Raw genomic sequence first — 18,753 nt, forward strand, 5'->3', positions numbered from 1 at the left:
CAAGTATTCAGTAGTTGCAAGTGATTATTATTATTATTCCCCTTGAATATTCAGTGTTAAATTAGAGCCATAGATATTGGAACCTACTTCCTGAATAAACCCTAAATAAGGGGGAAGAATACCACCAGTATTTTATATAGGTGTTTCTTAAAGACTTTCAAATAATTTTCATTTTAGGTTTGTGGCAATCTAATAAGGTACATAGGACAGAGGATTAGAGATGGAGAATTTAGTTGAGAAATACAGCTAATTTGTATTAACTAGAATAGAATGCCGATTTCCTGGCTTCTGGTTATTCTTTATTTGTTGTTGCCTTTTTTAAAACTCCTTTTTTTAGTTAATTAATTTACATTCATTCACTGAGCATCATCACTGCATATAAAATGTGATTTTCCATCCAGAACATACTGCATAGTGGCTTAATTATACATGTTATGGTCGATAATTTTCCATTTCTAGTTTCATATTTATTTTTTTCCCCCTATTTCTTACCCTCTGCCATTTCCCACCCTCCTCCCAAACTATCTCAGGTGTCTACAGTTGTTTTCCATTCCATTTTTATCCCCCACATTTTATTGATTCATAAAATTTTTAAAATAATCTAACTACTTTCAATAGCAAGTTCAGCTGGTATATACATATCTGTGAATACATGTCTGACTTTATGCGTGAAACTGAGTAGAATGAATATACTATATAGTAGTATGTAGCTAATGCTATATAGCTTACTACGGTCATTAAATAGGTATTTTTTAATATATTTAATTTCAAGAAAAGCAGTTTTAGTTTTAATAAATCAAAGAAATGCTAAGAAACTTTGCTTAAAAGTTAAAGCCTTTTTTTTTTTTTTTCGCTTTTTTGCTATAGGGTGTGTGCACTTGCCTGAGAGTGAGTGAGAAAGAGAAATTACTTCCTAGGGTAGATGGCTATGCCACAATTCCTTCTCCATTTTCCTCTTGGGATTTTCAGGCACACATATGCACATGCTCAGCATGTTTTTCAAACTGCCAAGTTTGGGACTTGAACTATGCAGTCAGCCATGTGAGATCAAGCCTCCTTAACCTCCATGTCACTTACTGGCCCACTTCTGGTTATTCTTTGTGACCATTTATTATAAGAGCTTCAACGATGTTTATGTATCATAGTCTAACTTGTTTACCAGTTAATTTTGTCTCTTAACAAACAGGCCTAGCAGTTAGCAGTAGAAAACAGTATGGGAGCAGTTTCCAGAAAGTTTGTGGAAAATGTTTAGCATAAGAAAATGTGCAAAGATTTCAGTTTTTTGCACCGTTACTTTAATTCCATTTTTCCACAGACTTTAAAGTTCTGTATTTTAAAAAATAATTATTTATTTAATTTGACCAGAGAAGAGACAGATAGAGGGAGAAAGCAAGCCACCAGGTCCAGGACTCAAACTGTGATTGCCCATGTGGTAGTATCCAGCGCCCTAACCACCACACCACCTGCTGGCCTCCCGAAGTTGTTCTTATTTATTACCTCATGAGTCTGCATTGTTGGCCAGGTAGTTCTTATGGTTTTAGCTGAACCTGGCTGTTTTTCACAAGGGTTCCCTCATGTTCCTATGGTCAGTTGTGGGTTGGGTGAGGGCTGACTTTGCTGATCTTGGCTGGATGTTCTCACACAGTCCAGATTTGAAGAGGCTGTTTCTATAATCCACACTGGGTGTGCCTCTCCATCAGGTTGAATGTTGCAGTAAGGTATTCCCTGGGCACATTACTACTTTCTTTCTTTTAGCTATTTATGAATGGAAGAGAAGAAAAATAGAACAAAACTAATCATGCTTCTTTCTATAGGGCTTTTTTGATATTCCAGTGGATAATTTGTATGCAGAGCCAGCGGTTCTGAAGTGGATAAGGGAGAATATCTCTGAGTGGAGGAACTGCACTATTGTCTCACCTGATGCTGGTGGAGCTAAGAGGTATGGTTGACATTAGTATTGTTCCCAATGTACTGGGAAGGTGTTCAGACAGTTGTGTGTCAAAAAGTGATGTTCCTTTGGGCCAGTTGGTGGCACAGTGGAAAAGTAAGGTGCTCTGCAAGGCTGAACCACATTGGGAAGGTTATGGGTTTGTGTCTGGAGACTTCCCTGAATATGCACGAGTGCCCATGATTTGGGGCTGGGAGAGTCTGAGGTGGATTATAGCATCAAGACCCTGTTGGGGTGCTGGTCTCTTTCTCTCTTTTGGTTGAAATAAATGAATAAACTTTAAAAAAAAAAGAATAATTTTTTTCTACAAGTGACAATATGTAAGTACTTCAGAATGGATGTACCAGTAGCTAGAACATAGGTTAAATATACTTGTACTCACTCTTCTTTCACTGGTCTTGGTCACTACTTGGAAGACAAGGCCAGAAAAGGGACCCTAAATTATCATGGTATTGTGGGCTTGAGGGCAACATGTTAGTAGTAATATGGCACTACAGAGCTAGTAATACTATTATAAACCATTAGGAAGAGTTGGAGATTTGGTTTCCTAATGAGTGGAAGAGCCTCTGCTAAGCCACATACTTGTGCATGAGTAAGCTTTTACATATCTCTCAATGTTGTTAGACCATTTTGATCCCTGGGATTAAAATGTTAAGCAGGAAGTGGGAACCAGCAGTTAGGGTAGTGGCTATGTCGCTGGACTCCCACGTAGTCGACCGCGGTTCGCGTCTCGGACCCGGTGGCTTAGAACTCACGCCAGGCGCGTGTGCGTGCGTGCCCAAGATCCCGAGAGGAGAATGGAGGAGAAGGGATTGCGGCGTGACCATCCCTCGGGGGGGTGATTTCTCGCTTTCTGTCTCTCTGTCTCTCTCTGTCTGTCTGGCGAGCGCACACGCCCTATAGCAAAAAATCCCCTCTCCCCCCCCCCAAAAAAAAATGTTAAGCATGAAGGAAAATACTGTGTGATTATTTTTTTTCATTATTCGTTTCTTCCATGACCGAGAAAAAGAGAGAAACAGCACCCCCAACAGGGTCCTCACAGTACACATTATCTGGGGCCCAGCCTGAGCCAGCCCCAGATAATGTGTGTCCAGCATACTCAGGGAGGTCTCTGGATGAGAATCCAGAATCATACCATGTGGGAACCTTACCACAGAGTGTCATGTTTTATTGTTGCACCACCAATGGTCATGACACATAATCTTTGGTATTTTTACTTAAAGCCAAGACTATAACATTTTAAACTGATTTCCAAGGATTGCCAGTGATGGTACTTTACAGCTCACATGGTGCAGACTAAAAGTTCTTGAGTTCCACAGTGTATATTACTCCTTAGTAATAAAGCCAAAAGTATGACACATGTTCTTGTTATGAAAATGGAATGAAGAGGTACAAAACAGATGATTAGGAAGAGCTAATTCAGAACTTGCTAAAAGCCATTCAGATCTTCAATGACTGTTTCTGAACAACCTCTTTATTTCAGTAACTTCAGCAGAACTCAAAAGCTGAAAACTTGAGTTCTCTTATCACACCAGATGTATGGTTTGGTGAGTCCCATGTAATCACTAGTTACCATCTGTAATACTGGAGACAGCTGAGAAAACATACCCATACTGGTAGTTGTCATACTTATCTTCTTGGACATTATTTTCACAAACTGTCGTGGGACTTAGTCACATTTGAAATAATTAAGCAGGGTCCCCTCCCCGCTAAAGTTGGATACAGGAGAACTGCCTTCAGTAATTCTGACTCATTGCTGCTTGATTTATTTTCTTTTTTTATTGTAATTGTCTTTTGGAGATGGAGCATTTTCCAAATGAGTGGCTGTCACTTCATCTTGGCAGGGTTTTGGGAGAAGAGATTCCTATGATTGTGATTTTTACAGTATTTCCCCACTTGGTAGTGTAGGGAGCTACTTCTCTTAAACCCCACTTTTTGTTTCTTTGATCACTGAATTTATTGGCCATTGAGAGTATGTGTAATTTGGGACACTTGAATTAACTGGTCATGCATTTAGCTTTGATTTGGTCACTGCCTATGCAGTAGTGACAGCACAGGTTTGGTTCATTTAAACCAAGGTACAAATATTAGCCTAGGTTATTGTTCAAAGCACAAACCAACAAAAATTCAGGTATGTGACCGTACTCGATTTAGAAATGAGACATAATGGCATAGTTCCATCAGTGATACATCAATGAACAAGACAAATCTCCAGGCACAGTCATCTTCACACATGATGAGGATGGCACAGCGGAGCATGAATGCACATGTCACCGGGACAGCTCTGTGTCATTTACACTGAATGGATTTCTGTTTGAGTGAAGTACTATGCTACTTTGTTACCAGTCAGATCGGTTTTCTATCCTACCTTTTGGTCTGGTGTGTATTATCTTGTAATAAAAGAAATAAGAATTCTATTTTGATTTGGAGATACTTTGGGCTATACAGCGAGATGCCCAGTTTGTCTGGTTAATTGGTATAACTTTCTTTCTAGCAGTCGTAGAAGGAACTCCCAAGCTTGGTGTCCAGGTACAGTAGTCATTGGCAATTGGTAGCTGTTTTGGTGGATGTTTTGGCACCATTGCTGAGGGGGGCAATAAGGCATGGGCATCGGAACAGGCTGGGCACTGCTCCTCTCCTGCCAGCTTCAGTTTCACTTCTCACTAAAGCTGCAGCTACAGATCTTTCATGACAGAAATTGCAGTGGTCTGTGCACTCCTGGCATCAATAAAGTCTCTTCCCTCCTGCTGCCAATTTATTAAATAAGTGCCTTACCATTATACTGCTTCCCAGGACTGGTGATGGTGCCTGTCTACTCCTTGTGCAGAATGAATGATATCTAAGTTTGAGGGATACATTCATAAACTGCTATCAGGATATGGATGGTTTAGTCTATAAAACCCAGTCTGGTTTCTGCTTTTGCGATGTCAATGGTAGTTGCCTTCGTCCAGCCCTGGGAACTGTTTAGTTTCAAGGAGCATTTCCCCTCAGAAAACAGGCCATTCTTTAGTCATTTCTTTTGTCTTAGAGGCCACATGCACGTGTGTTAACTTTGAACACTCCCTGTTTTGTAGAGTGACCTCCATTGCAGACCGGTTGAATGTGGATTTTGCCTTGATTCACAAAGAACGGAAGAAGGCAAACGAAGTGGACCGCATGGTGCTAGTGGGAGATGTGAAGGATCGGGTGGCTATCCTTGTGGATGACATGGCTGACACTTGTGGCACAATCTGCCATGCAGCTGACAAGTGAGTGTGGAGTGGTGGGGCTGATGGAAAGCTAGCAACCGCTGTCTGAATGCCTTCAGCCTACACATAGTTTTTGAAACTGAATGGAGGGGATAGGTAGTTTGGGGAAATTTTTATCACCTTAGACTTGACTTGTTTGTTTATTTATTTATTTATTTTAAAATTTTGCTCTAAGGGTGTGCTCACCAGAGATAGATGAGGGGACGGAGGGAGGGAGGGAGAGAAAGAGAAGAGAGAGAAGAGAGAGGGAGAGAGAGAAATTACCTACCAGAAGGGATGCCCATTTTCTTCCTTCTCCATTTTTCTCTTAGGATTCTGGGCATGCACACAAATATGCCCGCCCTGCATGTTTCTTATTCCACTGGGTCTGGGACTCCAACTGCACAGTCTGCCATATGGGATCTGGTTGCCTTAACCACCACACCACCTGGCTGGCCCTTTATTTATTTTTTTATTATTTTTTAATTTTGCCAGAGGGTGTTTTGTGCTTGCCAGTGAGGGAGAATGGGGAGTGATAAAGTAACCTCCCTGAGCATGAGCATGAGCATGCTATAGTCTTTTCTCTGTCAAAGTTTCTCCCTTTCTTTGGGATTTTGGGCATTCATGTACACATGCCTGGTGTGGTTTCTGTTTGTTTGTTTGTTTGTTTTGAAGCTGCTGGATCTAGGACTCAAGCTGTTTGGTTGGCCATGTGAAATCCAGTCACCTTAACCACCAGGCCTGATAGCTTTTGTTTTAATGAGATTAGGTAAAAATCCATTGATCTGAACAGATACATGTATTCTCATAATTGTTTATTTATAGTATACCTAAGCTGTTAATAGTATCCTGGTCTTACCTCTTGGCTATCTGTTTTACTGCTCCTACTGTTTTTCTTTTTATAGAATTATTTACTGGGGCTCAGCAGGTGGCATAGTGGTTAAAGTGCTGGACTCCCCTATGGCCAACCATGGTTCAAGTTCTGAAACCAGCAGCTTGAAACTCACACTGGGTGTGTGTGCATGCATACCCCAAATCCCAAGAGGATAATAGAGAAGTGATTGTAGCAGGGCCATCCCCTCTGGGGATGATTTCTCATTTCTCACTTTGTCTCTCTCCATCTCTCTGGCAAGCATGCGCACCCTACAGCAAAAAAAAAAAAAAATACAAAAACAAACAAACAAAAAAACTCTCTCAAAAAAGAATTATTTAATTTTATTCATTGTTATTATTTAAATTCACTGGAAGAATGGGGAGTGAGAAGGCAGGCAGATCTGGGACTTGAACTATAGTCAGCCATGTGAGGGTCCAGCACCTTAACCACCACACCACCTGCTGGCCCACTGTTCCTACTTTTGTTCATATTACTTCCTATCTCTTGCCTGTGCTGTTCTATATTATCTCCCATTCTGCTCTCTGTTGCCTTTCACCAATATTCACCTGCACAGTCCATCTTTCATATTACCTTCACACTTGCCTATCTTCATAAGACTAAGGCTAGATTCCGTCACACCACTTCTGCAAACTCTTAGTGGCTCCTTATTTTTTAGAATCCAAGCCACTGTGAACAGAATTGTTTTTTACAAATGGATTTTTAAAAACATGACTGTCTGCCTTTCCTGACATGTAATAGGTGCTAAAAAGATATTTTGGTGTTATACCATGCTTGCATTCACCCATGTTCCTGGCTGTCTGGGAAGGCTGGTCAGGAGGGATTGTGGCATGGGACCTGTTGGAGGTGCTTTTCTCTTTTTCTTTCTCCCTCTGTCTCATCCTCATGGAAGAATGCAGTAAACAAAAACAAAAACATAAGCCCAGGCTGGTGGCACAGTCAGTACCAAAGTGAATTATAACGCCAGATGCCACATTGCTGACTGTGGGTTCACATCCTGGGTGGGTCTGAAAATAGATTGGGCACATGCATGGATGCTCATGATCCTGAAGAACTGGAGGGCTGGGGAAAGAGAATCATAGTGTGACGAGACCCTGTTGAGGGTACTTTTCTCTGTCTCTGTCTCTGTCTCTCTCTCTGACTCATGCTATTTCATGAAATTAAAAAATACCAAATACTTATTTTTAAAAAAACATTTGGGTGCTGAGTCATTCCTGGCTTGGATCCTGAGGTTTACATTTATAAAACCCATTTCATCTTTGTATTAGTAAGTTAATATTAAGTGCTATAACAGGTCAACTCTGAAATAAATGTCTGTGGCTTAACATGGTAATATTTCCTTCTCCTCATGGCATAGTCCAATGTGAATGTTCCTGGTTGGGCTCATTTTCACTAAGCAATAGTTTAGAAATCAGATTCTTAAGATCTTGTGGTGCTCCATCTTTAACATGTAGCTTCCAAGATTACCTTGGAAGATATTTCCATTTTGGCCAGTTAGAAAGTGAAAAGAATATGGAGGATTGCCTTGGAACATTTTTCTAAGTCCCTCCAAGAAGTGATATGTATTTTATCTGCCCACATTTTAAAGCCAGATTTAAGCCATATGGCCATACCTAATTGTGCAAGGGAGTCTGGAAAAAGAAGCCCTTGTATGTGCCCAGGAAAAAAGGACATCAGTTTTGTAAAATGCAGCACACTGTGCCAAAGTCTCTTTACATTAATCCAAACCTATTTAGGTAAGTTCTTAATGCAGTTCTCTCTCGTTGGTATGGTAAATTATGTCTTCCCAAAGTTAATATGTTGAGCCCTAACCTTCAGTGTAATGGTATTTGAAGATTACCTTAGTGGGGGTATTTAGGTTAATTTATTATTTTTTTAGAGTTTATTTCTTCCATGAGCCAGAGAGAGAGAGAGAGCACTCTGCCTAGGGTTTAACTTCCCCAACTTCAGCCAGCCCCAGATCATGGGCACAAGTATTCCTGGCATACTCAGGGAGGTATCCAGAAGTGAACATGGAACTTTCCCATGTGGTTCTGCTCCACGGAGTATTGCATTTTATTGTTGCACCACCGTTTAACCCCGGCATGTAGGTTTAGATGAGGTTATAAACAGATCATGATGGGAGTAGAGCCCCTATAAGAAGATAATACAGAGAAATTTGCTGGTAATCTCCTCGCACATGTACACGAAGAGGTCATGTGAGCATACAAGATGGAAGCCACATAAAGTCAGGAGAAAAGCTTCAATATGAAACCTACCTTGTCTTGTCTTTCAATCTTAGATTTCCAGCTTCCAGAACTGTGAGAAATAGATTTATTTTGTTTAAGCTATGCAGTTGATGTTATTTTTTAATGGCAGCCCGAGCTGACTAATATACATACATCTTCCCAGTAATTCACATTCTGTAGTGACAAGATTAACTCATCATTTTGTTCCCTCTAGACTTCTCTCAGCTGGAGCTACTAGAGTTTATGCTATCTTAACTCATGGAATCTTCTCTGGTCCAGCCATCTCTCGTATCAACAATGCATGCTTTGAAGCTGTAGTAGTCACCAATACCATACCTCAGGAGGACAAGATGAAACATTGTTCTAAAATACAGGTGAGCCTAAGATTCCTTCAAAATAGAACCCTACTAAGTGTTTAAGAGGTGGTTGCATATGTCAAATTAGATGTCTAGATTTTGAAGATATTTCTTCTTCAATCTTTTTTTGAAATTTATTTATTATCATCATAATCTTGTTTATATTACATTGGATTACATATAACTTTACAGTGTATTACATTGCTTTTTCAAAAGGGAATGCCATGCATGTCAGTCAGTATAGGACATTAACATCCCCATTTCATCATTCAGTATCTTTTCATTTTTTTTCTGATCATTATTATTATTCCAGGTATTTTTGAACCAGTCAATCACTATTTCTTATTTTGCTTGTAAAAAGACTTTACCCATCATGAAATACTTCTCAGACCAATCCAGTTGAGAACACTATACATATCATTGTCGACAGGAAATAAACCATATCTGTGTCCCACTAATGTCATGCCTCAAGGACTAGTCAGTTATTAGGATCTGTGATCTGAAAGTTAAAAAATCACTTGTTTAAAAAATTGAATGGCAGGGACCAGCAGATGTTGTAATGGTTACATCACTGGACTCCCACATTATTGACTGGTTCAAGTCCTGGAGCTAGCAGCTTAAAGCTCATGCTTGGCGTGTGTGCATACATGTCCAAGATCCCGAGAGGAGAATGAAGGAGAAGGGATTATGGTGTGGCCATCCCCCCCGGGGGTGATTTCTCACTTTCTATCTCTCTGTCTCTGTCTCTCTGGTGCGTGCATGTGCCCTTTAGCAAAAAGCTTTCTTAAAAAAATAATTGAATGGCTAGATCTCAGCATCTGAAAGATGGAGCCTTAGATTCTACAGTTTAATAGGCTCTCCCAGTAATTGTATTGCACATTAACGTTTTCTAGTCCATGCTTTATAATGTGTGTTTGTCTTAACTTGTAACTGTTGGTCCCTGCAGACTTAATGTGAAACCTTTAAAATGATTATACATCCTTTAGATCTGGAACTTTAGTTTTTTTAGAACTGAAGTTCTAAAGAATATATATCAGTTTAAAGGTTTCTCAAAGTATGCTCTGGACCTAAAAAGGTTTTTATTAACATGTAGTTTCCTTTGCCTCATCCAATACCTACAAGACCAAAGGTCATAGTATCTTAAAATAATTTCCCAAATAATTGTTAGATAGTGAAGTACAAGTTCTGACACACTAAGAAAACAAGGCCTTCTGGAATTTGATAGAAAGTGGATGGATATGGAAGATTTGTTGCTGAGTGAAGCAAGTCAGGATATGAAAGAGACATTGTATGTCTCACTTAACATATACTGACTGTCTGCACTCTATGGTAGAGACTGAAAGACTGGAGAATATAAAAGCATTAAAAATTGTAATGGACACTAGAGACAAAGTGGAAAGAGTATGTAGGAGGGGAAGAGCATAGGAAAAGAAATTAAAATGGAGAGGTAAGACACTTGTAGGACACAGATAAGATTTATTATCTGTTGATGAGAATGTGTATAATAGTCTCAACTAGGCTGGACTGAGGTGTATGTCATGTCGGGTATGGTCTCTTCACAATCTAAATGATGTATAGCGATTTAATGTATGAAAAATAATAAAACATCTATAAAAACAAAGAATAAGATGAAAGAAATAAATTGAAAATTTAAAAAAAGAAAACAAGGCCTTACTTAGTTTAAAATGTATGCAGTTATCCATTAGCTTACTGACGTTACAATTAGAGTGCTGTCATTCTTAAGGATATTTTTTTCACTGTAAAGACTATTTTTTTTCCCATCTTTAAGGGTTTTTAAATGCCAACCTACTATTTTGATGAGCCTAAGTCAATTTTTCCTCCATTAGCATTTGATTCTTCCCTAAATGTTGCTGGGGCAGGCAGCGTTATTATGCAGCAATACTACTCGACCCACATGGGAGGGCTCTGGGTTCACATCCCCGGACCTCTCTGAGCATACTGGAAACACACACACACATGCCTGTGATCCTGGCTGGCCAAGTCTGAGGCAGGAGGGATCTCAGTGTGAGGACCCTGATGGCAGTTTCTGTCCCCCTCATGGGAAAAAGAAAAACAAATGTTGCTGTGAAGAGAGGAAACAGCATAGTGTATCAGTTTTAATATGAAAGGCACTCATTAGCCTATTCACAAATGTCTTCAGTCATGGCCACTCATTGCTGTCCATGTGATACTAACTTAATGCCCTTCTTACCTTTCTAGGTTATCGACATCTCCATGATCCTGGCAGAAGCCATCAGGAGAACCCACAATGGGGAATCTGTTTCCTACCTGTTCAGCCATGTCCCTTTATAATAGAGTAACTTCTGAGGCTTTTTAAAAATAAAATCAACCTCATCCCTTGTTTTCCCTTGGTATTTGATGACAAATTCAGCAGAAGACCCAGCTTGCTCCAGTGTAGCTTTCTACATCCCACATCAGGTATATTAGAATTTATCCTAAATTAAGGAAAGTCAGATTGAAGACTGCTGGGAAATCCTACCTGCATTGTCTCATTCTGGCTTCCTTGATGATTTTGTGAGCCTTGCAGCTTTAACTATACAACTCAGCTGCTGCAAGATTTCAGATTTTTGAAGGTGTTGTGTAGGGGTGTTTGAAAGTGATTTAGGAAGCTCAGACTGCTTTGCATGTGAATGCTTCAGGGTTTTCTTTGTTCCTAACAGCTAGCAACAAAGCCAACCCATGTATGTGAGAGCTTCTCTAAGGTCTATGCTAAATTATAGCAGGAGCCCTGGGCAGCCCCAAACCTAGTCCTGTTAGCTGAGTACCCTGTAAGGTAGGAGCAAGCATCTCAGCTTGAATAGGTACTGGGAGGGGGGTTTGATGAGGGAGGGGGGGGGAGAATGATTTAGCACAGCTCAACAAATGTTTCTTGGGAGGAAGAAGCCTGATCCATCGCCATCTGCTCGACCTATGTAGCTTCGATTCTCCTTTGTACCTATTCCTTTTGATTTGGCTTTACCTTCAGCCGTCTTGACCTTTTCCCGGCCAGATATCTTCTTGAGTCCAAATGATCATTATCCCAGTGTTCTGGAAAGCAAACTCGCTTCCTGCTGTATAATCATTAACATTCACTTTAGGTGATTTGCTGTAGCTTAATCTTCCTTAGCCTACTACCACTGTGGTATTAGGTTTGGTGGTATTGTAGTGCCTTTTGATTAATTTAAGTATTTAATTTTCATTTTCCTCCCTTGGATCTGTTAGGCCTCTCAAATGACCTGAGATTTTTGTTAAAAAGATTGATGTTATTGTCTCTTGTAGAGGAAACTAATAAAAGTGTATGTGTGTGATTTGGGGTCTATATCATATCTGTACTGATCTCTCTGCTGAAGGTTTGGTTTAGATGTCTGGCTGTCTATTGATAGCTCTTATTTGTATCTAAACTATTTTGGCTGCATTGTTAATCCAAGGGAAGACATTGGCAGCAGTTTTATTCAACCATAGGACTTAAGATGTCTGGGATTGGCTGAGAATTAGGTACAGTGTAATTCAGTGCAATACCTGAATTATAGGATGGGATATATAATGCTATGCCTGCTTGGTCTCTAGTTCTTATTCCTGGGGATCCAAATCAGGTGCTTTATTATAGGAGGAGAGTAGTTTCTATGTTTACTTCTTTTGAACCAGTTTTTCTAAATGTGATTATTTCCCTTCATTCATCAGTAATTGGCGTATGTTCAACATTTATTTGTTTGTTTTTGCTAGAGGGTGTGTGTACTCAGCGCGGAGACAGAGAGAGAGGAGCACACCCCGTGGGGAATGGTTACACAATCACTTCTCCATCTCGCCTTTGAGGAATTTGGGCATGCACGCTTCCGTGACCAACATGTTTCTCAAACCAAGAAGTCTGGGATTTAAACCATGCAGTTGCCTATGTGGGATCCAGTGGCCTTACCCACCAGGCCACAGAGCCGGCCCCATTTGGCATTTAATTTCAGCCCTTCTAAATAAACAGTTTCAAGAAGGTAAATATGCCCAATTTAAAAATGGATTAGAGTGCATCCCAACATTTTCAGCAAATTTCTTTGAACATCATCAGATAAGGGTACTGCTCTTTTACTTTGGGAAGTCACATGCTTCTGGAGCATGGTGAAGAGTGCTTCCTTACTTTTGAAGCCCAGGTCTGCTTTTGTTTCAGTTTTGCTGAATATTATAAAATTGACTTTGCAATTAGCCTTTGACAAGAGTGACTCAAGAGGGACTGAAGTAAGCTGTGAAATGTGTGCCTCTGGCCCTCAAGACCACTTTGATCTCAAGTCCTCTCTCTGGAGGAAGCTGCTTTCTTTTGCTTGCTGATTATGCTGTTTCCTGAATTAATGGTCAGGGCTGGTGGTTTAAAAATATTTTTGTTAATATAAAACCTCTACTATAGGTTCCTCTGAGTCATCCATTTCCTAGAATAAGGTTTTGATGTCACTCAAGAAAGATTCTTAGTCCCCAACTTTGATCCTTATGCCTAGGAAAAGACCAGTATTCAGTTCCCTGTGACACTCAGCGAAGTGCCATGAGCATCTCCCAGGAGTATTTCCTACAGTGGGAGTATTAACTGGTTAATTTAATGACATGTATATCTTAACCTGAGGGTTATTAGAATCATAAAAAGCCTGAAGTTCCCCCAAACCTTGACTTTCTTATTGACCTGCCCTACTACATGTCTTAATAGTTCTGTGTTGTGGGGAAGGGGGAAGAACCCTCCAGAAGGGAATCTGGTTTTTGGTGATACCTCCCCCACAAAAATCTTAAAATAAGGCAGAAAGAAGAGCTTTATATGACTGCCTTGAGGCACACCATTCAGACTAGAGACAATGGAGAGAGCAAGTACCCTGTGTGAAAAGAAGTCAGGAAATGAAGCCCTTGCCTCCTACCCTTGCTTTAGCCTGTACCTCTGTTCTTGCCACAGAGAAGGAAAAAAGTGAGAAATCAGTCCTGGGGGTGGTTTGGGGGATAGCCATGTTGTGTATCTCTTCATTGTCCTCTCAGGACCTTGGGCATGCATGCACATCCACCTAGTATGATTTCCATACAGCCAGGTCCTGGATTTGAACCACATGATCAGCCATGTGAAATCCAGTGCCTTAACCTCCATGCTACCTGCTGGGTCTGTATTTCCAGTCTGAAAGGCAGGTCCTTCTTCAGTTGATTGGCTTCCTGGATCCCTGACTCTTGGCTTCTTGCCCTACCTTTGTAGGGGATTGGCTCTCTTTTTTATTATTTATTTATTTATTTTTTTATTTTTTTGCTATAGGGTGCATGCGTTCACCAGAAAGACAGAGACAGAAAGTGAGAAATCACCCCCTAGGGGAGATGGCCACACTGCAATTCCTTCTCCATTCTCTCAGGATCTTGGGCACGCACACACGTGTCTGGCGTGAGTTTAAGCCTCCAGATCTGGGACTCAAACTGGTTGACTACATGGAAGTTCAGTGACATAGCCATTACAACAACTGCTGGTCCGGGAGATTGGTTCTCTTAAGTTGCCCATAACAAGGCCTTTTGCAAACCATGCATCATATGATCAAAAGAGGTTTGAGTAAATAAAGGCCATTTTGTCTGTGGAGTCTTTAAGGATGCCAAAGGACTCCTTTGTTCATTGTCTGGTAATGGGTCACCAGAGTCATCTATGATATCCTCTTATAGCTGAAAAATGGGAGAAGGGGAGTAAGAATGAACATGCTATGGGGCAGTTATGCACTCCAAAGTTGATCTACATCTCATTTCCAGGCCAAGGATCAACATTGTGTGCCTTTTTTGTCATTTGTTATCTTTTCCCATCTGCTGGCTTAGCTTCTTGTAAGTGATTACCTCAAAACACTTTGATAGCCCCTTCTATTATACAAGCATTCATTAGCACTCGGACACTGCTACTTTGAACAAGTGGCTTTTGTGGTGACAGTGGTGGTTTAAAGTCAAGATGATACAACTGAAGGTCTCCCGCCCCCACCCCTGCTTTTCTTCTGCCATGTTTAAGAATAAAGTTGGACCAGAAGTTAGCATAATGGCTATGTCGCTGGACTCCCATGTAGTCGACCACGGTTCGCGTCCCGGACCCGGTGGCTTAAACTCACACCGGGCGCATGTGCGTGCTTGCTCAAGATCCCGAGAGGAGAAAGGAGAAGGGATTGTGGCATGGCCATCCCCTCTGGGGGGTGATTTCTCGCTTTCTCTCTCTCTATCTCTCTCTCTGCCTAGCGAGTGCATGCACCCTATAGCAAAAACCTCTCCAAAAAAGAAAGAAAGAAAGAAAGAATAAAGCAAATTCCGCTCCAGATTATGATGGATGAAGCTTTTTGCTCCACAGAATCTTGGTTCAAGCATTCCTTTTCTGTTTGTTTTCTTTTGTTTTTATATTTGCCTAACTGTATCTCCAATAGCTATTGCTATACTGCTTTTTAAAAAACTATTCATTGTATATATTGAATATTTAAGGTTTACAGCATGATGTTATGGGATACATACACATAGCAAAATGTTGACTAGTGAAGCAAATGAATATATCGATTGCCTGTTAACTTGTTTTGTGACAAGAGCAGCTGTTGACTTCAGCTCTCCTGTTGTACATTGGACCTGTAGAGTTGTTTGTCCTGTACCTGCTGCTTTGTATTCTCTGACCTACATCTGCTCATTTCTTCTCCCCACTGCTGGTATCAATAATACTGCTTTACTCTATGTATATTTGAACCCCCACTCCGCACACCTTCCTCCCCCACCCAGATTGCACATGCGAAATTATGCATTGTTTGTCTTTTTGTGCCTGACTTAGCATAATGTCCTCCAGGGTCATCCATTGTTGTGGCAAATAACAGGATCTCCTATTTTAAGGCTGATTAATATTCCATTGTATATACAAGGGGAATTCAAAAAAGTTTATGGAAAAATGAAATTAAAGTACAAGTTTACTTTGGGGTAAAAAATTTTCAAGGCTGCATAGTTTTTTCCTGATACACCTTTCGGGTGGACTTTTTGAAGACCCCTCATATATACCACAGTTTCTTTATCCATTGATGGATACTTGGGTTTTTTTTTCATACCATGGCAATTATGAGTAATAAGCATTTCTTTTAAATCACCTTTTTCCAAGGTCTTTGTGGGACACACTGCCCTGGAGCTAAGATGTTAATAGGATATTCAGATAACATGTACTAAACTCGTATCAGGGCTGTGACCAAGCCTTGCTCTTGGTTCTCAGGTTGCTCTTCACATGTGCTTCTGGTAGGGCAGACACCATTAACAGCCTCAGAAGACTTTATGCTGTTAAGAGAAGCCTGTGTAAAATTTGTTCTTTCAGGGGTAAGATTGAATGTAAGGGTAAATGGTAAATCAGAAGTAAGGCTAGATGTCAGTTGTCAAATCTGAAGGACATTCTAGTGTAAATTCTGTTTCTGAACATTTGTCTTAAGTCTAACAGGGAGAGTAACTTACAGTTAGGTTTGGTGCATTGAGAACACAAGTTTTAAGGTGGGGAATGCTCACCATTTCATGTAAGTGTTTTATAGGAGAATATGAAATGAGATGGCATAGGTAGTGATGATCCTGTCCTTAAAGCTTCAAGAAGTTGAATTTGACCTGAAAGACGAGAGACACATGGAAGTGATTAACTAGTTGTCCTACATGGCTCCTACAATCACAGCTTGGATTGGGTCTGGACAGAGTGCTAGTGCCTGGCCCTTCCCAACCAGCACTTGTATTACAGATTTTTACCACAGGGTGCATGGGCTTGCAGGAGAAACAGGGAAGTTGAGAATATCACCCCCATCCCCAGGTGGGATGGCCACACTGCAATCCCTTCTCCATTCTCTTCGGACTTTGGGCATGCACACACACAGACATGTACCTGGCATGATTTTCAAGCAAAACCAGGTCTGGGACACAAACTATGGTCAGCCATGTGGGTCGACAGTGCCTTAACCACTACCCTATCTTCTATCTCCCATCCAACCACCACTTACCCTTGTGGGATACCTGGCTCTTACTGCATGGAAACCTGGTTGGCTCTAACGTTTGAAATCCCTAAAAGGATTTTGCCATGAAATTCTTTGTTTAATTGCCAGAGGGTGTATGTGCCTGCCAGAGAGAAACAGTGAGAGAAAGCTTCCTCTAATGGAATGTCATGAAGCTGCAAACCCTTTTTCATTTCCCCATCTTGTCAGGATTTTGGCCACGTGTGCACGTGTGCATATATACACATACACTGCATGTTTTTCAAGCCACTGTGGTTGGGATTCAAACTGGGGTCAGCCATGTAGAATCTGGCTCCCTTAACCACCAGTCTATAGGACCAGCTCACCATGAAGTTTCTTAGGCCTTTGTTTCCTTCCTCCTGTACCCCCGAGGACATTCCCATAGTTTTTGCTTGCAGAGTGAAAGGAGAGAGAAAGGGGTAGAGTGACCTTCTCCATCCTGGCCCTTGATAACTACTAGCACCAGAGACTCAGAAACCTCTCCCTATGGTTGTGCACTTTCCTTCTCACCTAGTCCTCAACTGCTAATGGAATATTGTGCAAGAGGACTTCAAAAAAGATTGTGAAAACCAGAATTGAGTTTATTCTGTTGCAATTTTTTTTTGAAGTCCACCTTCAGATATTTCATAATTTGCATTTTCTGGAAACTTATTGAAGACTTCCCTTGTATGATCTTCCATGATGGCCCACTGTTCCCCACCTTATGCCCTAGGGAGGTTAGGGAATCTCCACTGGCCTACAATCAGTGTACATGGTGATATTGGAGCACAAGAGGGGACACCTAAACCACTGCTGGGAATCAGGAAAGACTTCCCTGGGAAAACATTTCTTTTTTTTTTTTTTTTGAGAGAGGTTTTTGCTATAGGGCACGTGCGCTCACCAGACAGAGACAGAGAGACAGAAAGCGAGAAATCACCCCCGAGGGGGGATGGCCACTGGCCCACTGTTCCCCACCTTATGCCCTAGGGAGGTTAGGGAATCTCCACTGGCCTACAATCAGTGTACATGGTGATATTGGAGCACAAGAGGGGACACCTAAACCACTGCTGGGAATCAGGAAAGACTTCCCTGGGAAAACATTTCTTTTTTTTTTTTTTTTTTGAGAGAGGTTTTTGCTATAGGGCACGTGCGCTCACCAGACAGAGACAGAGAGACAGAAAGCGAGAAATCACCCCCGAGGGGGGATGGCCACGCCGCAATCCCTTCTCCTTTCTCCTCTCGGGATCTTGGGCACGCACGCACACATGCCCGGCGTGAGTTTAAGCCACGGGGTTCGGGATGCAAACTGCGGTCGACTACGTGGGAGTCCAGCAACATAGCCATTACGCTAACCGCTGGCCCCAACAATCAGTGTTCTCAATCTTTTCCTTTTCCCAAGCTTTTTCCCCAGTGTATTCCTCCAGTAGTTCAACTGCTAAGTGTGAAAAAGGGGAAAGGGAAACTCATTTGGAAGCAAAAATGAAAGTGACGATAGGCCCTACTCCCTTCCCCCCCCCCCTTTTTTTCCTAATTGGCTAGAGTTCTTATATTCTTCTCCAAGTCCCCACCTTCACACTCAGCATGTCCACTGTCTGCTGCAGCTGCATTTTTGTTACTTCACCCATGTGGTTGCCATGAGCTCACATTGTGCAGTTTTGATTCAGGGTTTGAATACACAACAGACCAGTGGTGCCAGACGGGCACAGTGGTACAATGTGACACTCTGGGGGGGCTGACCCACATGGGAAGTTTACAGGTTCTCACCTGGTGACCACCCTGAGTCCACTGCTCATGTGTGTCCCTGATCCCAACTGGCTGAGGCTGGGAGTGGAGTGCTGCCGTGGCAGGACTCTGTCCTGCATTTATCTTACTCATGGGATAAATACATTTAAAACAGGTCAGGCAGACCTGGCCAATCCATTTCTTCTAAGCAATATACTGAGCAGAGGTTTCCATAAACATATAAGCAGTGCAGAGCCACAGTGCCCAGTTTAGTCATCACAGTGCAAAGTTCTTGGGTAGGACCTCTAATGATACAGTGGGTGGGAACTTTGGAGTAGAAAGGGCTGCATCAGGGCAGAGGAGAGGCACGAGGAGGGTAGGGCCCTCAGTGATCAAAGCTTCATTACTGGCTGCTGAGCTGCCTC

At 41.5% G+C, this 18,753-nt stretch overlaps 1 protein-coding gene across 1 annotated transcript in view; it reads left to right on the forward strand.

Moving 5' to 3' along the window:
- The window catches only part of PRPS1 (phosphoribosyl pyrophosphate synthetase 1), a 40,566-nt gene extending 28,607 nt beyond the window's left edge, over positions 1-11,959 (forward strand). Inside the window, exons 5-8 of the mRNA XM_027769692.1 lie at positions 1,815-1,939; positions 5,023-5,196; positions 8,510-8,669; positions 10,872-11,959. Coding sequence (XP_027625493.1) covers positions 1,815-1,939; positions 5,023-5,196; positions 8,510-8,669; positions 10,872-10,964 — 552 coding nt within the window. The 3' untranslated portion in view covers positions 10,965-11,959. The remainder of the gene's footprint in view (positions 1-1,814; positions 1,940-5,022; positions 5,197-8,509; positions 8,670-10,871) is intronic.
- The last annotated feature ends 6,794 nt before the right edge of the window (positions 11,960-18,753 follow it).

Source organism: Tupaia chinensis, unplaced genomic scaffold, assembly GCF_000334495.1.
Source record: "Tupaia chinensis unplaced genomic scaffold, TupChi_1.0 Scaffold000082_1, whole genome shotgun sequence".
Taxonomy (NCBI): domain Eukaryota; kingdom Metazoa; phylum Chordata; class Mammalia; order Scandentia; family Tupaiidae; genus Tupaia; species Tupaia belangeri.